Here is a 24,892-nt window from a genome sequence, read left to right as displayed (position 1 = left end):
ATTTCATAGTCAACTATCCAATTGACTTGCACATGTAGAAGTAATCGTATTGTTATTCAAAGTAGTAAGGAAGTCATTCATCTGTGTTTCATCTGGTGGAAAGTCTGATTTATATAAATTACAGTAAAATGTTTTAAAAGTGTGATTAATGCCTTCAGAGTCTGCGCTTGAGTTGATGAGCCAGTAAACGGCTCGCTTTGTCTCTATGTTCATAGAAAACTCCTCGGGAATGTAGCAATAGTTGTTCAGCCTTTTTTGTTGTGATGAGATCAAACTCGGCTTTGAGATCCAGTTGCTTCTTGAATTGATTAGGAGATGGAGAGGAAGCACACTCCTGATTTAATTTTTTTTATATCTAATGTTAGAGACAGTATTTTTGCATTTATCTTTTTATTCATACTTGAAAGTATAAGAAATTATCAGTCTTCTCAGTTTTTCCCAAACCAGTGAAGGCACGTAGAGTCGTTTTGATTAAATAAAAGGAACTCATCTATAGCTTTGGAAATGAAATCACAAAACGATTTTTCAGATAATAATAGTGGATTACATTTCCACAGAGGGGATGGGATTTTATAGTTGCATAGTTGTGTATCAAGACAGAGTCGGGCATGGTCAGAAATTAGTATGGCAGAGTAGTCCGTAGAAGTAACATGCAGGTTTAAACTTTAGTCTGAAAAAAGGTAATCTATCCTCTGTGAAAACTGGGTCAACTGTCTTTGAAGTCGTGTCGCCGTTCATAGTTTCTAAAGAGAATTCCTCCATAAAGTAAAGGTTGATATCATCCCCTGATTTTTTTGTCGTTCCGTTGCCCCGAAAAAAAACACTCGATCCTGGAATTTCAGAAAGCGAATGACCCGCCATGTTGCTATTAGCCTCCTTTTCCCGCTCACCTTTTGAAGCACTTGTTTTCTGCTTTTGGAGGCCGCCTTTCTCGTGAAACTGTCAGTCTTTAACTGAGTTGGCTTGAGACATGTTCAAAGTGGTCGTAGTGTTCAAAAAGTTGGGTTTTAGAGTCGTTTTGTGCAAAGTTTGGTCCGCGCCCCAAAACTATGTACCCATCCTGGATCGCGGCTCCACAGTGCCCCCTCAAGTGCATTGTTTGTTGGTACACCCAGCCATTCTGTTTGAAGAAGGAAAACTGGAATTAGGGACATGAACTCCCATGAATCAGCAAAAGTTAACATATCGTAGCTTGCAAGTGGCATGCGGTGATTTCGACCGGTTTAGAACCACATGGAAATTTGGTGAGATAATAAACTGTCAGGGATTTTCTCCCGGACAATCGGAATGAGAACAGAGACAAGTGTTAGAATAACAAACAGAGTCAGAATCCAGTTTTTACCACCAACAAGGAGTGGAAAAGCGCTTGGCACGGCTCGTCCCAAACCACTAAAGAACCTCTCACCTTGCTGGCTTTTTATTCCATATTTCAGATGAAGACGCACTTGAATACAAGTGAATACCTGTTTTCTATATGAGTCAGTAAGCGCAGCGTCATATCCTGCATTCTGAGTTCAGCTCCGTTATCTTGCTGAAGGTCACTGTTTCAATGCACAACAACTGTCATTTCTGGGGAAACAAAACTCTAACTGGGCACATTCCTTCCAGCTCATTGTGAGCCACAGCAAGCATGACTACATGTTTATTGTGATAAAACTATAAGCAACATACATTCTTTAACATAAACCACGTTGCTCTCCTTGGAGAGCAAGATAAAGCTTCCTCCAAAATAACTTTCTATTGTAATGTTCTGTCCCAGTGGCCAGTAGCTGTTTTGCATCTTATCCACATCACTTTTTCAGTAGGCAATCCTCATATGTGTCTGCAATACACATACTTATGGGAGCTCTTGGCTGAAAACAGTATGGCTAGCATCTCCTTTGTGATGCATTTGAAGCATAGTAGACTGGACGTCAATCAACCTGCAGCATACCAAGAGAATGCCTGAAGTGTAAGGGGCTTCTTGTGATCGGAATATCTCAACACTAGACCTTTTATGAGTGTATTCTTCAACACATTTAGTTAATGGCTGTGATAAGAGCACAACTGACACACAGTGTCTTTCCTCTTCAAGACGACTGTCGCTTTTTCTAAATACCAGTTTGCTTTTGTGATGAGTCGGGCAATGGATTGCATTCAAATACAACATTCTTTTGTGGTCTACAATAGTCCTTGTAGTTTTCTCTATCTTGGCACCTCTCCTGTAGGGTTAATTCTAAGCTTATTGTGCGCTTCCAATGATTCCTCTTTTAGTGAATGAAGTAAAAACTTTCTCATAGGTCATTCGAGCCTCTTGATCAGTTCCCATATGACATGTTTTCTGCTCCTGCTGGCCCTGGCTTTAGCAAGAGAGCAAGTAAAGTGCTGCGCTATTTCTTTGCTCTGAGTGTCTTCCAGCATCCCATCCAAAGGTTATTACCTCTGTTATTAGCACTCTTATGCGTTACTGATCAATTACATCGGTAGTATGATATGAAGTAGAGAATGATGCGATGCCCTATGACCATGTCGCCCAGCTTCCACCCTTTTCTTAGCTGAGACTTAATAAGAGAGTGCGCCTGGCATCCCTATATGCCCTATATGTGTGAGGGGTCTGTACCTAGCTGGATGGCGAGTTCATCGATTTTTCTCAAAGAAGAAGCAGGGCCTCGAGGATTAACCTATAGTAAAGCTTGGTTAGAGGGTTTAGCACTATTCGTAGAACTTGGATTTTATTTGATAATCTGGGCGATTTCAGCGGGTGGAGTACTTGATAAAGTAATACCTTCCAAATGGATGCTCGTCATGATGAGGGACTCACTGCATCTTGAAGAGGAAGACTTCAACCTTTGAAACATGTGAGTGAGTCATAAAAGTTGTTTAAGGTACACCTTTCTCCTAATTGCCTTTTTTTTGTATTATAAGCCATTTGCATTGGATTTTTTTCCCTGCTGCCGTCAGATACCGTACGTGTCAGACAAGTTTTCCTTTCAGTGACCCACCCATGAGTCGCTGATGTCTGTGTGGCAGTGTTGTTGTTCATATATTTACCTTTGTACATTCTTCACCTGGTTAAGCTCTTTTGTCACCTCTTTCACTCGCCCTTGTTAAATTTACACTTTACCTGAATAAGTCGCCTGTTTGACTCTTTTCTATTAATTTAACCTCCCCTTTGTTTTGTTCCTTCTTTCCCTGCAGCTTCTATAATTCTTTCTTGTAGGTTTTACTGATATGGTACACTGATCTGATCTGAATAAAGTTGAGTGTATTACAACGGTCATTTTCTACACATGTGATTCTTAAAGGGCAACTAATGGGTCTCTTAAATTGAACTTGGACTTCTATTGTACTCACCAGTATGTGTCTCTCTTTTTCATTGAAATATTTACATTAGAAAATATACTTAAGCCCCTGTTCTGTATAAGTGAAAAATAAGCTTTTATTCTGAAGTTCCCATCAGTAGCTCCGCCCACTTCAAGACTGACTCTGCACTCGTTTGTATTCATGAGTCAAACTCGGGTTTTCTTCAGGATGGCAGGTCGAAGGACGATCCTGTTAGCCATGCTGACCCTGTCAGTCTCTTACTACATCTACACACCTATACCTGAAGGCATCCAGGAGCCCTGGAGGCTCATGATGTTGGAGGCTGTGATCCGGACAATGCACCATATGGTGAGATCAAAACTGCTTTTTTGAAAAACTGTTGTCATATAAATAAAGTGTACAACGTTTGCATGAGATTCGTATTCCGTCATGTTAGTGTTAATGTTTTTGCTGAACTTTCGTCTGCTGCTATGAAACTGCGACTGGTGCGATAGTTGTCTGTCATGTGAGAAGTAGACATTGGGAAATAGGAGTGTTATGAAAACACACGCACACACACACGCACACACGCACACACACTACCTCGACCTAAAAGCAGGTGATCTGAAGCGAGAAATCGCGAGTCAAATAATTACGAGGTTACGTGAATGCATCGATCAAAAGGACAAAAAAAAAACGATTGATAAAACTTGTTTATTCCTTTCGTGTTGGAATAAAGTGAGGCTCAGCTTTTCGTCTTCTAAAGAGAGGCAATGATTATTTAATATTAATAAAATATGAAAGATTATCAGTTTGTCAAGCGATTATTTGAAATGTGTGTTCAATCTAGATGAGCGATTACAGTAAAGTTGCCATTCCCCCCTGAATGCATCATGAAATAATGTGGCAATAAAACAAAGACAAGTCTGTTTCTAAAATAATAATCGCGAATCTGATCACAAGCTAAACTGTCATCCGTATAGTGCCACACAAAGATGACTTTGGTGAGAAGGCAACAGAGCAAACACAAATCCATTTAATGAATACCGGTTAAACAGTGTGAGCACTATCAACAAAAAAATGATTAACTTTAGCAGCTGGAAGGAAATATTGTACGAGAAAACTTCTCTGAACTTGTAGACACAGTGGGGCAAAAAGTATTTAGTCAGCCACCGATTGTGCAAGTTCTCCCACTTAAAATGATGACAGGTCTGTAATTTTCATCATAGGTACACTTCAACTGTGAGAGACAGAATGAAATCCAAAAACAGAAAAAAATCCAGGAATCCACATTGTAGGATTTTTAAAGAATTTATTTGTAAATTATGGTGGAAAATAAGTATTTGGCCAGGAAGATCACTGGCTCTCACAGACCTGTAACTTCTTCTTTAAGAAGCTCTTCTGTCCTCCACTCCTCCTGTTTGAAGTCGTTATCTGTATAAAAGACACCTGTCCACAGCCTCAAACAGTCAGACTCCAAACTCCACTATGGCCAAGACCAAAGAGCTGTCGAAGAACACCAGGAAAATAATTGTGGACCTGCACCAGACTGGGAAGAGTGAATCTACAATAGGCAAGCAGCTTTGTGTGAAAAAATCAACTGTGGGAGCAATTATCAGAAAATGGAAGACATACAAGACCACTGATAATCTCCCATAATTTCGCTCTAAAACGACGTCACGTCCGAGTCTCAATACTTTGCTTTATGGAGAAAAAAGGTCAATGCAGAGTGTAACGGGTCGTTCTTTCGCCGCTTCAAGTCAAACAAAGATGCAAGCTTTTACGATCGATCGGGCGCGCTCTCTGCCGGCAGCTCTACAGGTCGATAGTTCCGGGAAGGACGGTCCCGAACGATAGAAAGATCGCTATATTTAAGGGAAATTTCCGGACCGGGAGGTCCTCCCCCTATCGCCCTATTGGTTCCTTCAAACTCTCTGTGTCACGATATCCTGTGGAGAGTTCTTCCTACTTTGTTTCCTTTTCTAATCATTCAAATGTTCTTGGGTGGGGGTTACTGTCTCCTAGTCCCCCCCTCACGGGTGTGTCCCTGTTTCGTTCTTTTGATCCACGACCCAAGGTGTGAAAAGGGCAGACAAACACGTTTAAATAACCGTTGTCATGACTATACGTCTGTTCCAAGCTTGCCTTGAAAACAGTGTAAATCAGAGTGAAATGTTGATTGTACCTTTGTCAATGACTCTAAAAAGAAAAGGATTATCCTGAAAAGAATCCAAACCCTAGTTAGAAGAAGGTAAGTAGAAAATGAGTGAAGTTTGAATTTTAGGTGAACTATCACGTTTATCTTATATTTTTAGTTTATTTAATAATGCCATAAAAATAAACGAAGTAAGAAACCCTTATATAGCATCATATTTAAGGTCACAAACAGTGGTGATGTTACAGGACGAGCAGTGGAAAGCAGGGTTACCTGAAAAGAGTAGAACTCCCTCTGCTGGTGTATTTTGAAATCGCACACAGCCCTTGGTTTAGAATTTATTACAATTTAAACCCAAATTTCCATTTATTTTCTAATACGTTTAAAAAAATATGTTTTAATATTATTTGTAAAATAGCAGTTTGTTCTACTAGCTAAATATATATTGGTATCATTTAAAAATCCCTGGATGAAGAACTTTCTATGAGTATGAAGCATTTACTGACTCTGGTGACTCTAACTGCAGAAAATTATAAAACGCATGAAACTAGTTTTTAAAATTCAGAATAAAATTTACAGAATATAAAACAAGTTTATGAATTCTGAACCAGATTTAACAACTCAACATCTATGAACAAACACCTGCACTTTAAGAAAACCCCCTTAAAACATAGAAACTGGAAAAACAAATGCAAAAACTTAAATCTCAAAACAATATTCACAACTTCAAGAAACAAATGTACAAACTATGTAGGTATGTTGAATGAATTAGTAATTAGTAAAGAAATAAGATTTTATTGACCATTTTGTAAATATTTTCCCAAGTTTCTCCGTACTGTTTCAGGGTTTGTTAATGTTATTTGTGACAAGTGTTTTTCAATTCCTTCAGTAGTCTAGTTACATGAATTGAGGAGCTGAAGAGTGTGTCCAGCATGAAAACTCATACTTTCTAACACCTTCATGTCTTCCATCTCTCCTGTTAGAAAACTCTGAGCAGTTGGTTTGGCACTAGCATTGACTTCAAGCTCCTCTTCAACAATGAAGCTCCATTAGGAGGGATGAAAATTACTGACATCACTTTTGCTGACGTCCCAGTACGAGTTTACGAACCCCCTGCCGGAGGGGAGGGTCACCTCAGAAGGGGAGTGCTATATATGCATGGAGGAGGTTGGACTTCTGGCAGTACCAGTAAGTATTTTGTTAGTGTGGTAACGACATTGTGACACGGCAATATTTTCTGAGATTTAACCTGATCGTCTCTGCTCAGTGTACGGCCCGTACGACACCCAGTGCCGGAAGCTGTCAGACGAGCTCAACGCTGTGGTGGTGTCAGTGGAGTAAGTGCCTCACGCACACCTGTTTTGAACCTAGAAAATAAGAAAATACATCTCGATTTTTCAACATGATGATGACACCCAAAAAGACATCTTAAACCATCTAAATACCTTGGTAGTGCTCGTCTGTAATGTCCATCTTGTATTGAAGCCTTGACGAGAGGAATTGTTCTGGAAAAAAAATTAATAATTGTGTATATTTTAAGTTTGTTTGTAGTAGAAGTTAACGGTCTCTTAGTGTGCGCTAAAAATATGGACAATTCCTCTTGTCAAGGCTTCAATACAAGATGGACGTTACAGACGAGCATCTTAGTGTGTCTTTTTGGAGGGATGTCAACCTGCTCGGAACAAATTGTTGAAAAAAAATATAAAAGCGGATGGCCTTAACTTGACAAGGACCACGTTTCCCAGATTGGTTAAGAAGCTCTTAAGTGCTGCAAACTTCTTTGGCATACTCTTAAGAACGATGCAGGTCGAGCTGACTCATTCTTAACAGACTTTATAGCGACTAAAGTTAGACCCTTTCTAAGAGCTTTTTCCGGGTGTGATCTTAAGGTTCTCCTTAAAAGGAAGTTAAGAATGTGTCTGGGAAACTCTTGAGTTGAATCTTGGCACTTCATCTTAGCCAAACCCTTCTTAAGCTAGTGAACTAAAGTGAATTACATTACAAAAAAATATCCAAACCCAAATTAAGTTCCAACAAGTGAATATTATTCTTATTCTTGCCTGCAGGTACCGTCTGTATCCGAACGTCACCTTTCCAGAGCCATATTTGGACTGCCTCAATGCAGCCAAACACTTCCTGTCTCCGGACATTTTGGCCAAGTATTCTGTTGATCCTGATCGTGTTGCAGTGTCGGGGGACAGCGCTGGAGGGAACCTCGCAGCCGCCGTGGTCCAGGAGGTACATCTGTCTGTTGTTTGATGAAACAAGATTTTTTTTTTTAATTCACAAACAAACACATTTAACTCTTAAAAGTGTAGTTTGATCACCATGACAGGGCAATTAATATCAAAACCCAACTCTCGTGACTCACTCACATGTTTCAAATGTTCTTCCTCTCCAAGATGCAGTAAGTCCCTCATCATGACCATGTTTTGAACATATTACTTTATAAAGTTCGCTGCGAGGTTACCAGTGCAGAGTCCAATATGATGTAATGATCGTGTCATGTGTCCTCCAGCCAGCTGTAATTACGCCACACTTTGTTTATACAACGAGTCCATTGGAGGTGGAGACTTCAGGGATAGATTATGGGCAGTGACAAACCTTGATACTTGACCAATCACAGCAGAGTGAGTTTGATTATGGTAAACACGATTTAATCTCCAGTAAAAGTGTTTTCAATGGGCAGAGCTTAAGCACATTTTTTAATGTAAATATTTTAATGAAAAGAGAGTTTTGTGTAAATGGATTAAGCAATAAATGATTGTGTAATGTTAATCTGATGAAGCCTTATGAAGCAGTGTCATTATTGTGGTTATTACTATGGCGGTCTCTGCAGTATTTGCTCTGTTTTGAACAATCGTTATAATGAAACATGACATTATTTTTAAACTGATGGCGCCACCTACTGACCTAAAACACGTGACTTCATGAGGCTTTCTGCACTTGAGAGACTTCAAAAAGAGTAAAAAGTACAATTGATAAAATAAAGAAGTGAAATGATGATGATGCTAATAACTTTGATGTTTTTGTTGCAGATCTCTCAGGATGACAGTGTGGTTGTGAAGTTCAGTCTCCAGGCGTTGATCTACCCGGCAACCCAGGCTGTGGATTTCAACACACCTTCATACATAGAGAACCAAAATGTTCCCCCACTTTCCCGATTTCTTACGGTCCAACTTTGGCTGCAGTATTTGGGTGCAGATCTCTCTTGGGTTGAGCCGACAAAAATGAACAGTCACTCATCCACAGACCAGGTCACCCCGGAGATCTGGGCTCGGGTAGATTGGACCTCCCTTTTGCCGCCCAGGTACAAGAAGAACCACCAGCTTGTTAGAGGGGAGAAGAAGTCGACTATAAACGTACCTGGACTGCTGGATGTGCGGGCCTCACCACTGTTGGCTGCATCTGAGGTTCTGGCCCAAACACCTCGAGCGTATATCCTGATCGCCGAGCACGACGTTTTGAGGGACGATGGACTCATGTACGCTCGCCGCCTGCTGGACGCTGGTGTCCCCGTCCATGTCGATAACTACGAGGATGGATTTCATGGTTGTGTTAGTTTCGCAGACGGTCCATTTTCTTTTGAGGTAGGAAAGAGGTCGTTGAGGAATTACATTTCCTGGCTGCAGAACAACCTGTAGACAGTTTGAAATATATTTTCCAAATGCTGAAAAGAAAATCTTTATTTATGGTTAAACCCACTGGCACTGCTAGACATAATAAAGCCATTTTAAAAACATCCAAGTCCCTTTTGAGTCCAATTGAATGCCATTGACAGTTTTTTCAACACGTTGTGCGGGTTCTGGTGAACCCACATGAACGGGACACCAGCGTCCAGCTACACCCTGGACCGTTGGGAAAACTGGAGAGTCTTGTGCCTTACTCCATTGGATGTGGAGGATGTGTACATATTCTCATTCCTGACGATTGGAATGATCGTCCTGGGATTTGGGATTTTCAATCTGTATCCGCAAAAAAGAAAGATCGCAGCCGAGCAAACCAGCCCGACATCTCCAAATTTCGCGAGATCGTGGCATAGATGCGAGCTGACGTAGCCAAAATTTGTGAGGATTTGGCTATAAATCAGCACTGAGAACAGTGCAGATCGGACCAATTGTGACTTTGTGACATCTACTGTTTTTCTGAAATTTTCATACGTAACAAGAATCTGTTACGCCAAAGTGAAGTAAGCGCTGATATAAGATATGATTATGACTATGGTTTTATTTTTTACTTCTACTACTATTTTGAGGGTAATGGGGGTGGGACTAGATAAGCTTCTGTTTCTCCAGCTCTCCTTTTCGGGACATGCATGTAACATGTGAACTACGATGAAATGTGATGTTAATAATTTAAACTGTCATGCCCGATATAAACAATATTCATTCATTCATTCATCAGAATAATGTGGTTTGGTGTCGGAGGTTCAAGATAATTGGTAAAGTCCCTTTAAATCCCAGCAGCCTTTCCTTAGCCGTGGAATTATCAGGCAGCGTAAGCTCTTCTTTCCATAAGGACATTTTCTTACTATGGCAATACTCGCGCTGAGTTGACTCATCCGTGATCTTTAAACATGATTTCATCTCTTGTTTTTTCTCTGTGCTTTTTTTCATCAAAGTCACAAATGATGGATAGCGACCCGAACCCGGGTAAGCGGTAGAAAACAAGACGAACATTCATTTCATAGTCAACTATCAAATTGACTTGCACATGTAGAAGTAATCGTAGGGTTATTCAAATTAGTAAGGAAGTCATTCAAAAGTCTGATTTATATAAATTACAGTAAAATGTTTTAAAATTGTGAATAATGCCTTCAGAGTCTGAAATATTAGAATTTGGATTAGTTTTATTTTCCGCTATAAATCAAAAAGCGCGATTGCGCTTGAGTTTATGAGCCAGTAAACGGCTCGCTTTGTATCTATGTTCATAGAAAACTCCTCGGGAATGTAGCAATAGTTGTTCAGCCTTTTTTGTTGTGATGAGATCAAACTCGGCTTGGAGATCCAGTCGCTTCTTGAATAAATTAGGAGATGGAGAGGAAGCAGACTCCTGATTTTTAATATTTTTTTTATCTAATGTTAGAGACAGTATTTTTGCATGTATCTTTTTATTCATACTTGAAAGTATAAGAAGTGATCTGTCCTCTAAGAAAGGCCTTCAGAGTTTCCCAAACCAGCGAATCTGACGTAGAGTCGTTTTGATAAAAAATAAAAGGAACTCATCTATAGCTTTGGAAATGAAATCACAAAACGATTTTTCAGATAATAATAGTGGATTACATTTCCACAGAGGGGATGGGATTTTATAGTTACATAGTTGTGTATCAAGACAGAGTGGGGCATGGTCAGAAATAAGTATGGCAGAGTAGTCCGTAGAAGTAACATGCAGGTTTAAACTTTGGTCTAAAAAAAGGTAATATATCCTCTGTGAAAACTGGGTCAACTGTCTTAGATGTTGTGTCGCCGTTCATAGTTTCTAAAGAGAAGTCCTCCATAAAGTAAAGTTTGATATCATCCCCCGTGATTTCTTGTCGTTCCGCCGCCCGGAAAAAAACACTCGATCCTGGAATTTCAGCAAGATAAAGCTTCCTCCAAAATAACTTTCTATTGTTATGTTCTGTCCCAGTGGCCAGTAGCTGTTTTGCATCTTATCCACACCACTTTTTCAGTAGGCAATCCTCATGTGTCTTCAATACACATACTTATGGGAGCTCTTGGCTGAAAACAGTATGGCTAGCATCTCCTTTGTGATGCATTTGAAGCATAGTAGACTGGACGTCAATCAACCTGCAGCATACCAAGAGAATGCCTGAAGTGTAAGGGGCTTCTTGTGATCGGAATATCTCAACACTAGACCTTTTATGAGTGTATTCTTCAACACATTTAGTTAATGGCTGTGATAAGAGCACAACGGACACACAGTGTCTTTCCTCTTCAAGACGACTGTCGCTTTTTCTAAATACCAGTTTGCTATTGTGATGAGTCAGGCTATTGCTATCCCAGCTGGCATAAAATGATTGCATTCAAATACAACATTCTTTTGTGGTCTACAATAGTCCTTGTAGTTTCCTCCTATCTTGGCACCTCTTCGGTAGGGTTAATTCTAAGCTTATTGTGCGCTTCCAATGATTCCTCTCTTAGTGAATGAAGTAAAAACTTTCTCATAGGTCATTCGAGCCTCTTGATCAGTTCCCAAATGACATGTTTTCTGCTCCTGCTGGCCCTGGCTTTAGCAAGAGAGCTAGTAAAGTGGTGCGCTCTTTCTTTGCTCCGAGTGTCTTCCAGAATCCCGTCCAAAGGTTATTACCTCCTCTTTCCAGGCGAAGATCCTCACGCTGCAAGGTGTCCTCTTATTTGGAGCCGGACTAGGAACAATTAACTAGTGAGGGCACTGGCCTGTTATTATCACTCTTATGCGTTACTGATCGGTTACATCGGTCTTAGCCTTGGTGTTAACCAACAGCAAAGCTCAGGTTGGAGGGCTCAACACCATGAAGTAGAGAATGATGCGAAGCCCTATGACCATGTCGCCCAGCTTCCACCATTTTCTTAGCTGAGACTTAATAAGAGAGTGCGCCTGGCAGGGGGGTCTGTACCTAGCTGGATGGCGAGTTCATCGATTTTTCTCAAAGAAGAAGCAGGGCCTCGAGGATTAACCTATAATAAAGCTTGGTTAGAGGGTTTAGCACTATTCGTAGAACTTGGATTTTATTTGATAATCTGGGCGACTTCAGTGGGGGGAGTACTTGATAAAGTAATACCTCCCAAATGGAGCATCGTCATGATGAGGGACTCACTGCATCTTGGAGAGGAAGACTTCAACCTTTGAAAAATGTGAGTGAGTCATAAAAGTTTTTTTTAAGGTACACCTTTTTTTTTTTCCCTGCTGCTGTTAGATACCGAACGTGTCAGACAAGTTTTCCTTTCAGTGACCCACCCATGAGTCGCTGATGTCTGTGTGGCAGTGTTGTTGTTCATATATTTACCTTTGTACATTCTTCACCTGGTTAAGCTCTTTTGTCACCTCTTTCACTCGCCCTTGTTAAATGTACACTTTACCTGAATAAGTTGCCTGTTCGTCTCTTTTCTATTCATTTACCCTCCCCTTTGTTTTGTTCATTCTTTCCTTGCAGTTTCTATAATTCTTTCTTGTAGGTTTTACTGATATGGTACACATCTGAATAAAGTTGAGTGTATTACGACGGTCATTTTCTACACACGTGGTTCTTAAAAGGCAACTAAAGGGTCTCTTAAATTGAACTTGGACCTCTATTGTACTCACCAGTATGTGTCTCTCTTTTTCATTGAAATATTGACATTGGATAATATGCTTAAGCCCCAGCCCGCTGAAACCGCTTCGTATATCTGGGGATGAAATCTCGTTTACCATAACCAAACCACCTCTTCTTTGATTGGTCAAGCATCAAGGAGTGTCACTGCCCTTCATCAACCAAGGAAGTATCCAGCTCCAAGGGACTCATTGTACAAACAAATTGGGCGTAATAACACCTGGCTGCAGGAGGCATAAAGGCCATTATTATGTCATTATGGGCTCCCCTCTAGTATCCTCTCATTTGCAGAGATTTCAGACGTTGAAGAACTTCATAAAATAATAGCTTCAAAACATGGTCATGAAGAAGGACTTACTGCATATTGGAGAGGAAGACTTCAACATTTGAAACAGGTCAGGAAAATTGGGTTTCGACATTCGTTGACTTTTACATTTCTGAACCAATCATATTGCATTTATTGTGCGGAAGTAGTTAAGTTTAGTTAATCATTGACATTTTCAAAAAAAATAAAAAAAATAAATTACACTTGTTTTTATCTGATTGATTTATATGTATGAAGTGAAGTTAAAGTTGTTCTGTATGAAGTGAAAAATAAGCTTTTATTCTGAAGTTCCCATCATCAGTAGCTCCGCCCACTTCAAGACTGACTCTGCACTCTCTAGTTTCAGTTTGTATTCATGAGTCAATCTCGGGTTTTCTTCAGGATGGCAGGTCGAAGGACGATCCTGTTAGCCATGCTGACCCTGTCAGTCTCTTACTACATCTACACACCTATACCTGAAGGCATCCAGGAGCCCTGGAGGCTCATGATGTTGGACGCTGTGATGCGGACAATGCACCATGCGGTGAGATCAAAACTGCTCTTTGAGTTGTGTGATAAATAAAGTGTACAACGTTTGTATGAGATTCGTATTCCATCATGTTCAAAAGAAATCTCATTAAACTAAAATCAATACATATGCAAAACGGCTTTAAAATGTTATTTTCTTTTACTTCTGTTTAAGTAGGTACACAAGACCACAAATGGTTTATTTTAATTACATATTGCTGAACATATTTGTTTTTGTACCAGCATATATTTCCAAAACTTGTAATAGCTAAACAAAGTAAAATACAATAAAGACGAGCATTCCTAATACACATATTTTAAAAAAACATAACGGTGAAATAGGATTCTGAATATTGGGATTTTCTTATTGCACTCAAAATCAATTTACAATCAGTCTAAAACACATAAAACACAAATATAATTATTGGAAATTAAAATAAACTAGCATATAAAGCAGGCTTTGGAAATCACACAACATTATAATATAACAGTAATAATAATACAAATTAAATGAACAGGGTTAAGGGTGTGGTGATTGCTTTAAGCACTAACTGTGGCTTTTATTAAATTGTTTCATGAGGTCTGCAGGTCTGGTTGTTTGCTGTTTATCTGAGCTGAAGGTGTTCCTGCCCTTAGCCATGTTTTAAAGGTTAATTTAATTACAAAACCCAACCAGACGTCAACATTTTGACATGTCAGTGAGTCAGAAAATTACTTTTACCTAATGCTTGTTTATTGTCTGCGTGGGATGAGTGCTGGGGATACCAACGTTGCAGTAGTTGTTGTTAAATATTGCGATAGATATTAGAATGGAATGGATTGCGACTATGATCATGTAGCATTTTAGCCTTTAAGCTTCAACTGAAAACGTGCATAAAATACAGACTTGTTCAAGCTTTTCCGTAACAATTCCTGACGTTCCTAAAAATGGACTTTAAAGATGTTTTTATGTGTTTTTGGTCGACAATCACTGAGCACAGTTCTCTGCATTCAAAATTGGACTTGCAATGTTGATAATAATTCTTAAAAGAGATGTATTACTCTGAAAATAATATCATGAAGGTGAGTAGAAAATTAGTGTCTTTCAATTTCTAGGTAAACTATGCTTTAATGCAATATATTTGCATATATTTACTGGCACAAGACTTATCTAACTGGTGGTAGGACCAAGTGTCTTGCAGGAATGCTAGAAAACTGTAAGAGAACTGTAAACATGGTAACACTGGTAACAGTAAGACCAGACAATGGGCAACTTGATAGCACAAGGGGTTGGAAGACGCTGGCAGTCTTGGTCCAGTTATGCTTCCTGGCCGAGAGCTTAACTAACAACCTGCAACCAGACCTTGTACTGTGGTCTGGTTTATCTGTCTGATTTATAACTAAACCAACAGCTGGTTAGGAATAAATAAGTTGTAAAAGCTTTACAACAATATAATAACCAAGTTTATATTTAAGACAACATTTAATTTGTGGTTGATTTTTAATGTCACAAAGTGAGGAAATAGGTGGTGTTTAGACCAACTGTTGGTCATTCAAAGTGAAACACTTGTCAATCATTCATACATAATGTCTTTGAGCTAAGAAACCAGAGAACAAATAATAATAAACCTTGTACTAGATCAAGGGTCGACAACCCGCGGCTCCGGGGCAGCATTTGGCTCTTAGCCCTCTGATGCAGCTCACTGAGGTTTTTGAAAAATAATTATTGGTATAAATGTGGTTATTTAATATAAATGTTTCGTAGAGTTTTTCCAATGATGCATGAAAAAAAAGCAGCCCTCTCATTCGCTTTACCTTTTATTTGACAAAATGTGTTACTGTAAGATAAGACGTCCCTCACATGGCTCCCCCTCCCTCACCTGTCTCAGTCTTAAAGGAACAGTAACATACACAATACAGACCAAGTTTAAAAATATAATTTTAATTTTCGCAGACAAAAAAAAAGACATAAAACTACAATTTCTTTCAGCCTACAGAGAAAATATATTATATTTTTTCCCAAGTCAGTCACTTCCAGACCTGTGCATTATAAATTTGGTTAAGTTAGATCACAAATCTAAACGATTATGGCAGGGGTCGGGAACCTTTTTGACTCAGAGAGCCATGAAAGCAAAATATTTGGAAATTTATTTCAGTGAGAGCCATATAAATAATATTCAGATGTAAGAATCTGTGCTTGACACGAATTCAAGCCCTTTTCCTTTGTTCATCAAAATCAACAAAGAATTCAGACAGGTTCATCCCTTTCCATGCCTCCATTTCAATATGTCCATCATATTTAAATGAAGCAGAAAGACTAAAATTTCTCCATTTCTGTGATCATGAAAAAACAAAAACAAATGAAAACATGAATTCAAACTAACAGTTTATATTTGTTAATTTTAAACATGTCTGATATGAATCGCACAAGTGGATTAATTAAATTTTAGATGAAGTTTAACGAGAATAAAACTGTTCATCAGTAACTTCACATCATCATCGCTTTGTCTGATCGTCTCTGACGTCATTAGAATGTGTGTCTCACCTGCACCTGTTTAACGTGTTTGTGTTTCTGCGAATTCTTATTATATTCGTGAGATAAAGGTAATTTACAAATAGTCATCATGTGATGGTGTATTAATGCAAGTGTGTTTTAAGGACCGCGATCACAAAAGGAAAACCAGCATTTGTTGCGCTTTCATTAAACCTGCAGCTTAACTTTAATGGACCTGACGTCATGTTTCTGTGACTCTCGTAGAGAAGAACCTGAAGCGATCAAACGCGCATTATTTTGTTCGATATATTATTTAAAAAAAACAAGCTTATAATTCTATATCGTTTTTCTGAATTGCGTAAAATGACTGTCGCACGTTTTGCTCTTTTTATTCTCGATTCATATGTTCTTTTCCGTGCGTTCAGTGGAAGAGGCAGGAGCTCTGATTGGCTGCTGTGCATGTCAATCAAATTTTCAACCAATCGGCACAATAACCATTTGATTGACATGCACAGCAGCCAATCAGAGCTCTCTTTACTATTTTCTTATATCATATTTTATTAAATCACGCGATCTACTCGCAAAAGCTTTGCGATCGACCGGTCGATCTGCGAGCCAGATGCAATCATCAAAAGAGCCACACCTGGCTCGCGAGCCATAGGTTCCCGACCCCTGGATTATGGTAACTAGTCTTTCGTGAATCGGGGAATAAATGGAACTGTATTAAATATATACACATCACAGCAAAGCATGTTACAGTCTAGTTGTAGTTCTATTGGATAAAAAGAAATGTATACTTTTACCAGGAAAAAGCTAACTAACCACTAAAATCCACCTTGCCCCCCCCCCCACACTTTTTGGTCCCGAGCCAGCAGTTGAGAATCAAATTGAGTATTTGACATCTTTAAGTGCCTGAGATAAAACATATTATATATGTCTGAGTTAAAAGGGTATGATATAGAAACTACAATTGTTTTCAGAGGCAAGATATGGAAACTTCACACTCTTGAGTATTTTCATCACCTTATTAAAGTGATCTGATCTCACTTAAGATGGAATTTATTTTCCACCATCCATTCTGACTAATTAGCGTTAACTACATAAATAGTTTTACCACTTTCTCTCAAAATAAGAATCTGTGTACAATTAAGCTTTTAAAAAAAACAGGGTTAAAATGGATAATATATAAAATCGCAAAATGCTTTGCTTAAGAACAGTTATAAACAAGCATGAGTCAGTTCAATAGGACACACTGCAGTTAAAATACAGCACAAAAAGTTGTTAATACTTTAAGTGATATACGATATTCAAACTTCACTCATTTTCTAATCACCCTTATGTCGACTAAGAGTTTATTAGAGATTATTTATTGAGTAATCTGTTCCGTTCAAGAGTCGTAGGCATACATTTTTGTTCATTTTAATCATTTTAATGTAGCGACTGGAGCTCTGTTGTCTCCGTCCAAAAAGATACTTAAAAACATGCATATACCTTTTTCTATAACTCTACAAAGAAACGGATTATCCTGAAAAGAATCCAAACCCTAGTTAACATGAAGGTAAGTAGAAAATGAGTCAAGTTTGAATTTTGGGTGAACTATCACGTTTATCTTTCATTTATAGTTTATTTAATAATGGCATAAAGCTAAGCAAAGTAAGCAGCCCTTATATGGCATCATATTTCATATTTAATGTCAAAATGGTTTTGCGGCTCCGAGTGTTTCCTATACTGTAGGAAATGGGTCCAAATGGCTCTTTGAGTGCTAAAGGTTGCCGACCCCTGATCCATATCAATGATGATGTAATGATTGGCTCAAAAAATGATTTAAAGAAAAAGACGACATGTAGACTATGGACCCTAAGTGACACATAGGGTCTAAACATGTTGCATTTTCAGCAAAATAAATGCTAGTCATGATCGCAGTTATATAATGTTGTTGGCTAACAGTGGTGATGTTACAGGACGAGCAGTGGAAAGCAGGGTTACCTGAAAAGAGTAGAACTCCCTCTGCTGGTGTATTTTGAAATCGCACACAGCCCTTGGTCTAGCGGCCTTTATTACAATTTAAACCCAAATTTCCAATGTTTTTATACGTTTTTCCCTTCAAATTTTCTTTTTTTTATATTATTTGTAAAATAGAAATTAATATATTTTATTTATTAAAAAACCCTGGATGAAGAACTTTCTATGGGTATAAAGCATTTACTTTTTGTGTCGTTGTACGATGACTCTAACTGCAGAAAATGATCAAAATCATGAAACTAGTTTTAAAATTCAGAATGAAATTTAGAGAATATAAAACGTTTAGGAATTCTGAACAAAATTTACCAACTCCAAAACAATTGAACAAACACTTGCGCGTTAAGAAACCCAAAACATAGAAACTGGAAAAACGAATGAAAAAACTTAAATCTTAAAACAAATTTACAGACTCGAGACTGTTCATTCAACATATTAAAATATTTACAAATCGGTAAATCTTAAAAATTTTACAAATTCGTTTAATATATCGACAACGTTTCTGTGTATCGTTATCGTTTCAGGGTTTGTTCATTTGTTTTTAAAATTTTCTTATTTGTTTTTATGTTTCTTCAGTTGTCCAGTCAATTAATGTAGAATTGAGGAGCTGAAGAGTGTGTCCAGCATGAAAACTCATACTTTCTAACACCTTCATGTCTTCCTTCTCTCCTGTTAGGAAACCCTGAGCAGTTGGTTTGGCACTAGCGTTGACTTCAAGTTCCTCTTCAACAATGAAGCTCCATCAGGAGGGGTGAAAATTACTGACATCACTTTTGCTGACGTCCCAGTACGAGTTTACGAACCCCCTGCCGGAGGGGAGGGTCACCTCAGAAGGGGAGTGCTATATATGCATGGAGGAGGTTGGACTCTTGGCAGTAACAGTAAGTATTTTCTTAGTGTGGTAATGACATTGTGACACGGCAATATTTTCCGCTTGACTGGGACTTTAACCTGATCATCTCTGCTCAGAGGACGGCTGGTACGACACCCAGTGCCGGAAGCTGTCAGACGAGCTCAACGCTGTGGTGGTGTCAGTGGAGTAAGTGCACTCTTGTTTTAAAAAAAGAACATACAAAAATACATTTTTCAACATGATGACATTGTAAGAACGCAACCCTTTTTTAAATTGTTTAATTTACAATGTTTATTCAAGAAAACTTAATAACCCGGGTTTTGTTATCAAACTTATATGACTTGCGAAAACGTATATTATTACGTTGTCTGGCTCGCATTTTTGCACTTTAACTTTTCAGAATGTGTAAACTTAATGTTGTGTTTTATATAACTGGGATGTCAATAAATTATGATTTTTGTATCAGAAATTACCCTTACTTCTGGACTACCAGTCTTTTTCACATGCTTTGAACCGTCTACAATAATATGGCTAATCTATATATTTAATGGAATAGTGGCCTCCAGAAGGTTCTCTAGTGTTAAAGGGTTTCATGTTCATTTTAATGTAGCAACAGGAACTCAGTTTCGTCTTTATCTTTGTCCGAAGATGAACCTGCTTGGAAGAAAATGTTGAAAAAAAAAATAAGGGGATGGCCTTAACTTGACAATGGCCAGGTTTCCCAGATTTGTTAAGAAGCTCTTAAGTTCTGAAAACTTCTTTGGCATGCTCTTAAGAACGATGCAGTTCGAGCTGACCCATTCTTTACAGACTCGACACGCAGCCTTGAGAACGCTCAAGAGAGTGAAGAGTTGGTCTGTATTTCCACGGCCAGGACAGAACCCGCATTGTTCCTCTTGGATCTGAGGTTCAACCATCGATCGGACCCTCCTTTCCAGGACCTTAGAGTAGACCTTACCAGGAAGGCTGAGGAGTGTGATTCCTTCACATCTGGCGTCCACCAAGTTGTCCTTGGGTTACCCGCCCCTTGAGGCACCGATGACCTTCAGACCACACCTTGCAACTGAAGCTTCAGCCATGGTGGCTTTGACCACTCATGTCGAATGTCCCCGACCTCCACAGCGATGTCGGCAAAAGCTTGTAGGAAGTGTGAGCTGAAAACTCCTCTGACAGCTGCGTCCTCTAGACGTTCCCAGTCCACCCGTACTATACGTTTGGGTTTACCTGGGTTTACCCCTGCCATCGGAGCCAGATCACAACCAGATGGTGATCCGTTGACAGTTCTGCCCCCTCTTCACACGTGTGTCCAGAACATACCGTCTCAAGTCAGATGATACGATTACAAAATCGATCATTGACCTGCAGCTTAGGGAGCTCTGGTACCAAGTACACTTATGAGCCTTCCTATGATCAAAAACATGGTGCTTGTGATGGACAAGCCATCACAAGAAGCACAGAAGTCCAACAACAAACGACAGTTTGAGTTAAGATCAGGCAAACCAGCTTTGAAGTCTCCCAGAAGGACAATGGAGTCCCAAGGTGGGGCCCCTTACACAGAACCCCTCCAAGGAACCCCAAGAATGCCGGATGCTCCAAACTACTGTTTGGTGCATATGCACAAACAACAGTCAGAGTTATACCTCGGTTCAGCCTAAGCCATAGGGAGGCGACCCTCTGATCCACCGGAGCGAACTCCAATATACAGGCGCTCAACCAAGGTCTTGTGAGTATCTCCACACCTGCCTGACACCCTATACCATGAGCAACACCGTAGAAGGACAGAGTCCAGCCCCTATCCAGGAGCTGGGTACCAGAGCCCAAGCTATGCGGGGAGGTGAGCCCCACCAGATCCAACTGGTAACGTTCCCGCACCAACTCAGGCTCCTTACCCCAAATAGAGGTCAAGTTCCACGTCTCCAGACGCCGATGCAGCCAGGGTCTCGTACAGCTAGGCTCCCTGTTTCCACCGCCACCCAGTTGTCAGCGCATCCGACTCCTGAGATGTTTCCCACAGGTGTCGAGCCCATGGGATCCACTCTAATAAATCACGTTTAATGTATGGTTTTTCCTAATAACTAAAAATAAAAAAAACATCAACGACCCTGTGGCATTTCACGGATATCGAGGAAACGGATGTTATCAAACTCACAAAAGTTCTACCTTAAAGTTTTGCCAAAGCCACCTAAGAGCTTTTTACGAACCTTCTAGGGTGTGATCTTAATGTTCTCCTTAGAAGGAAGATAAGAATGTGTCTGGGAAACACATCTTCTTAGCCAAACCCTTCTTTAGGTAATGAACAAAGGTGAATTTCATTGTTAACTACAAAAAAAATATCAAAACCCAAATTAAGTTCCAACAAGTAAATGTTATTCTTATTCTTGACTGCAGGTATCGTCTGTATCCGAACGTCACCTTTCCAGAGCCATATTTGGACTGCCTCAATGCAGCCAAACACTTCCTGTCTCCGGACATTTTGGCCAAGTATTCTGTTGATCCTGATCGTGTTGCAGTGTCGGGGGACAGCGCTGGAGGGAACCTCGCAGCCGCCGTGGTCCAGGAGGTACATCTGTCTGTTGTTTGATGAAACAAGATTTTTTTTTAAAATTCAAATACTATCACCCACCATCTCTATGGACTGTTCTCTGCCCTGGCGTCTGGCAGAAGGTTCCGCAGCATTCGCTGCAGAACATAAAGATTTAGAAACGGCTTCTTTCCTCTGAACATCAGACTGCTGAATGAAAATATGACTTGAGCTATGCACTATTTAAAATATTATGTATTTATTCTATTTATAACATATTGCATTATTTTTAACTTATTTATATTTATACTTATATATACATTCATTATTATATGCAATATTTATAATGTTATTTATTTATTCTGTTTATACTATATTGCACTATTTTTAACTTATTAATATTTATATTTATACTTTTTATATATACATCCCTCTGCTCTGTTTTTTAAGGGTTGCCAAGCAACGAAATTTCGTTGCCAGTTTCACTGCTTTGTTTTCTGTGCAATGACAATAAAAGAAAGTCTAAAGTCTAAATTTAATTTAACTCTTAAAAGTGTAGTTTGATCACCATGAAAGGGCTATTAACATCAAAACCCAACTCTCGTGACTCACTCACATGTTTAAAATGTTCTTCCTCTCTAAGATGCAGTAAGTCCATCATCATGACCATGTTTTGAAGTTATTACTTTATAAAGTTCTCTGCGAACAAGAGGTTACGAGCGCAGAGTCCATTATGATGTAATGACCGTGTCATTCATCCTCCAGCAAGCTGTAATTACACCCCACTTTATTTATACAATGAGTCCATTGGAGGTGGAGACTTCAGGGATAGATGATGGTGGCAGACCTTGATACTTGACCAATCATAGCAGAGTGAGTTTGGTTACGGTAAACAAGATTTAATTTCCAGTAAAAAGTGTTTTCAGTGGGCAGATTTTAAACACATTTTCTAATTTAAATATTTTAATGAAAAGAGAGTTTTGTATGAACGGATTACACAATAAATAATTGTGTAATGATAATCTGATGAAGCCTTATGAAGCAGTGTCATTATTGTCCACTAGATGGAGGTCTCTGCAGTATTTTCTCTGTTTTGAACAACCGTTCTAATGAAACATGACATTATTTTTAAACTGATGGCGCCACCTACTGACCTAAACACGTGACTTCATGAAGCTTTCTGCACTTGAGAGACTTCAAAAAGAGTAAAAAGTACAATTGATAAAATAAAGAAGTGAAATGATGATGATGCTAATGACTTTGATGTTTTTGTTGCAGATCTCTCAGGATGAAAGTGTGGTTGTGAAGTTCAGTCTCCAGGCTTTGATCTACCCGGTAACCCAGGCTGTGGATTTCAACACACCTTCATACATAGAGAACCATAATGTTCCCCCACTTTCCAGTTTTCGTATGGTCCTGTTTTGGCTGCAGTATTTGGGTGCAGATCTCTCTTGGGTTGAGCCAACCAAAATGTCACAAAACAGTCACTCATCCACAGACCAGGTCACCCCGGAGATCTGGGCTCGGGTAGATTGGACCTCCCTTCTGCCGCCCAGGTACAAGAAGAACCACCAGCTTGTTAGAGGGGAGAAGAAGTCGACTATAAACGTACCTGGACTGCTGGATGTGCGGGCCTCACCACTGTTGGCTGCATCTGAGGTTCTGGCCCAAACACCTCGAGCGTATATCCTGATCGCCGAGCACGACGTTTTGAGGGACGATGGACTCATGTACGCTCGCCGCCTGCTGGACGCTGGTGTCCCCGTCCATGTCGATCACTACGAGGACGGATTTCATGGTTGTGTTAGTTTCGCAGACGGTCCATTTTCTTTTGAGGTAGGAAAGAGGTCGTTGAGGAATTACATTTCCTGGCTGCAGAACAACCTGTAGACAGTTTGAAATATATTTTCCAAATGCTGAAATAAAAATCTATTCATAAATAAACCCACTGGCACTGCTAGACATACCAAAGCCTTTTTATGCGTTTTTTAGTGTAAGGCTTGATTTTGAACAGTCGTGACTGGCGCTGTAAAACTTTTATTTCAATGCTGCACTGCTGCAAACATGACTACTGCAGGGACTTAAACCATTCAATAAAAAAACTAACCAAAAATATCCAAGCCCCTGAGGGACTGTTGAACTGTTCCATTGCTAACTACCCTATTGATGGTTAGTCTGGAAGGCTGGTTTTCCTTTCATCAGAACAATGTGGTTTGGTGTCGGATGTTCAAGATAATTGGTAAAGTCCCTTTCAATCCCAGCAGCCTTTTCTTAGCCATGGAATAATGAGACAGTGTAAGATGTTCTTTCCATAAGGGAATTTTCTTACTATGGCAATACTCACGCTGAGTTGACTCATCCATGATCTTTAAACATGATGTCTTCTCTTGACATCCATTTTTTCACTGTGCTTTTTTTCATCAAAGTCACGAATGATGGGTAGCGACCAGAACCCGGGTAAGCGGTAGAAAACGAGACCAGACGAGACGAACATTTATTCCCTTGGCTGTTGCAGCTTCCCTGTAATTCCAATGATGTGTGTTGGTTCCGATTAACAATAACTTTTGTTGCATTAAATATTGATGTCAGAGGGGTAATGCACAATAATGGTTTCATGGCCCCCCTCCAAAAGATTAAAAGAACCACTGAAAACACATCTTTTCTTGTCACATAGTGTGTATATGGTAATTGGTTCTTCTGCCAGTAAAAGTGTCAGTACTACCGAGATCCAAATAAGCTTAGATTTTTATTTTTTTTGCTGGATTTAACTCAATTTGCAGGATGGGCGATATATTGTCCTCCTCTCGGCTCGGCCCCGGTGCGACCACTAGTTTCTAGAGAGGGTTATAATTTGACAGGATTTGCGGCTTTTAAGTGTTCAATATTGAAGATTGTTGCTTTATAAATATACAACATTTACAAGTTTTCTGCCACACCTTGCCCTTGTGTCAACTACACAGCTGTACAAGTTAGAACCTGTTTTTTAGAAGAATCAAAGAGTGTTTCTTCCCTCACGGTGGTGCAATTGTCACGATAAATACAAGACGGAACCCAAGTGCCGGTGAGAGGCAGACAACTTTTATTATAGGAATAAACAACAGTTTAATAAATAACATTCGAGTCCAAGCAATACAATCCACAAAAACTAAACATAGAAAACACGGTACAAAATCTCTAAGATCGGGGAATATAATGGAAAAACAAAAAGGGAGTCAAGGGCCTCAATTTTGTGGTTTTCTTCTGAAAACGGTCAAAAATGGTGCACGTACAAAAATATTCAGATGTATAAATCTGTGCGTGTCACAGAGCCATATTTTTTTTATTATTTCAGATTAATTCAATGATAATATAAATTATATTTTGTGACCATGTCATGGAGGTGAGAAAATCCACTTTATAGAATTATTTTCTATCGATTTCATCTCAAATCTAAGCAATTTGGAGTTAAATATGAGTTTCTTTATCT

General features: G+C 39.3%; 2 protein-coding genes across 2 annotated transcripts; both read left to right on the top strand.

The window, feature by feature from the left end:
- The first annotated feature begins 3,455 nt into the window (after positions 1 to 3,455).
- Positions 3,456 to 9,179, top strand: LOC148060829 (neutral cholesterol ester hydrolase 1-like). The gene is made up of 5 exons (XM_087780098.1): positions 3,456 to 3,651; positions 6,421 to 6,625; positions 6,705 to 6,774; positions 7,504 to 7,675; positions 8,476 to 9,179. Exons 1-5 carry the CDS (start codon positions 3,484 to 3,486, stop codon positions 9,079 to 9,081), a joined length of 1,221 nt encoding a protein of 406 aa, XP_087636224.1. The 5' UTR covers positions 3,456 to 3,483; the 3' UTR covers positions 9,082 to 9,179.
- Positions 9,180 to 13,412: 4,233 nt separating this feature from the next.
- LOC148060828 (neutral cholesterol ester hydrolase 1-like) lies at positions 13,413 to 24,082 on the top strand. The gene is made up of 5 exons (XM_087779648.1): positions 13,413 to 13,576; positions 18,729 to 18,933; positions 19,022 to 19,091; positions 21,294 to 21,465; positions 22,705 to 24,082. The coding sequence occupies exons 1-5, from the start codon at positions 13,436 to 13,438 to the stop codon at positions 23,314 to 23,316; spliced, it is 1,200 nt and encodes a 399-aa protein (XP_087635774.1). The 5' UTR covers positions 13,413 to 13,435; the 3' UTR covers positions 23,317 to 24,082.
- Positions 24,083 to 24,892: the final 810 nt, after the last annotated feature.

This window comes from Callionymus lyra, chromosome 18 (genome assembly GCF_982586985.1).
Source record: "Callionymus lyra chromosome 18, fCalLyr1.hap1.1, whole genome shotgun sequence".
NCBI classification, from domain to species: Eukaryota; Metazoa; Chordata; class Actinopteri; order Syngnathiformes; family Callionymidae; genus Callionymus; species Callionymus lyra.
This window is presented reverse-complemented; position numbering and strand designations above follow the sequence as displayed.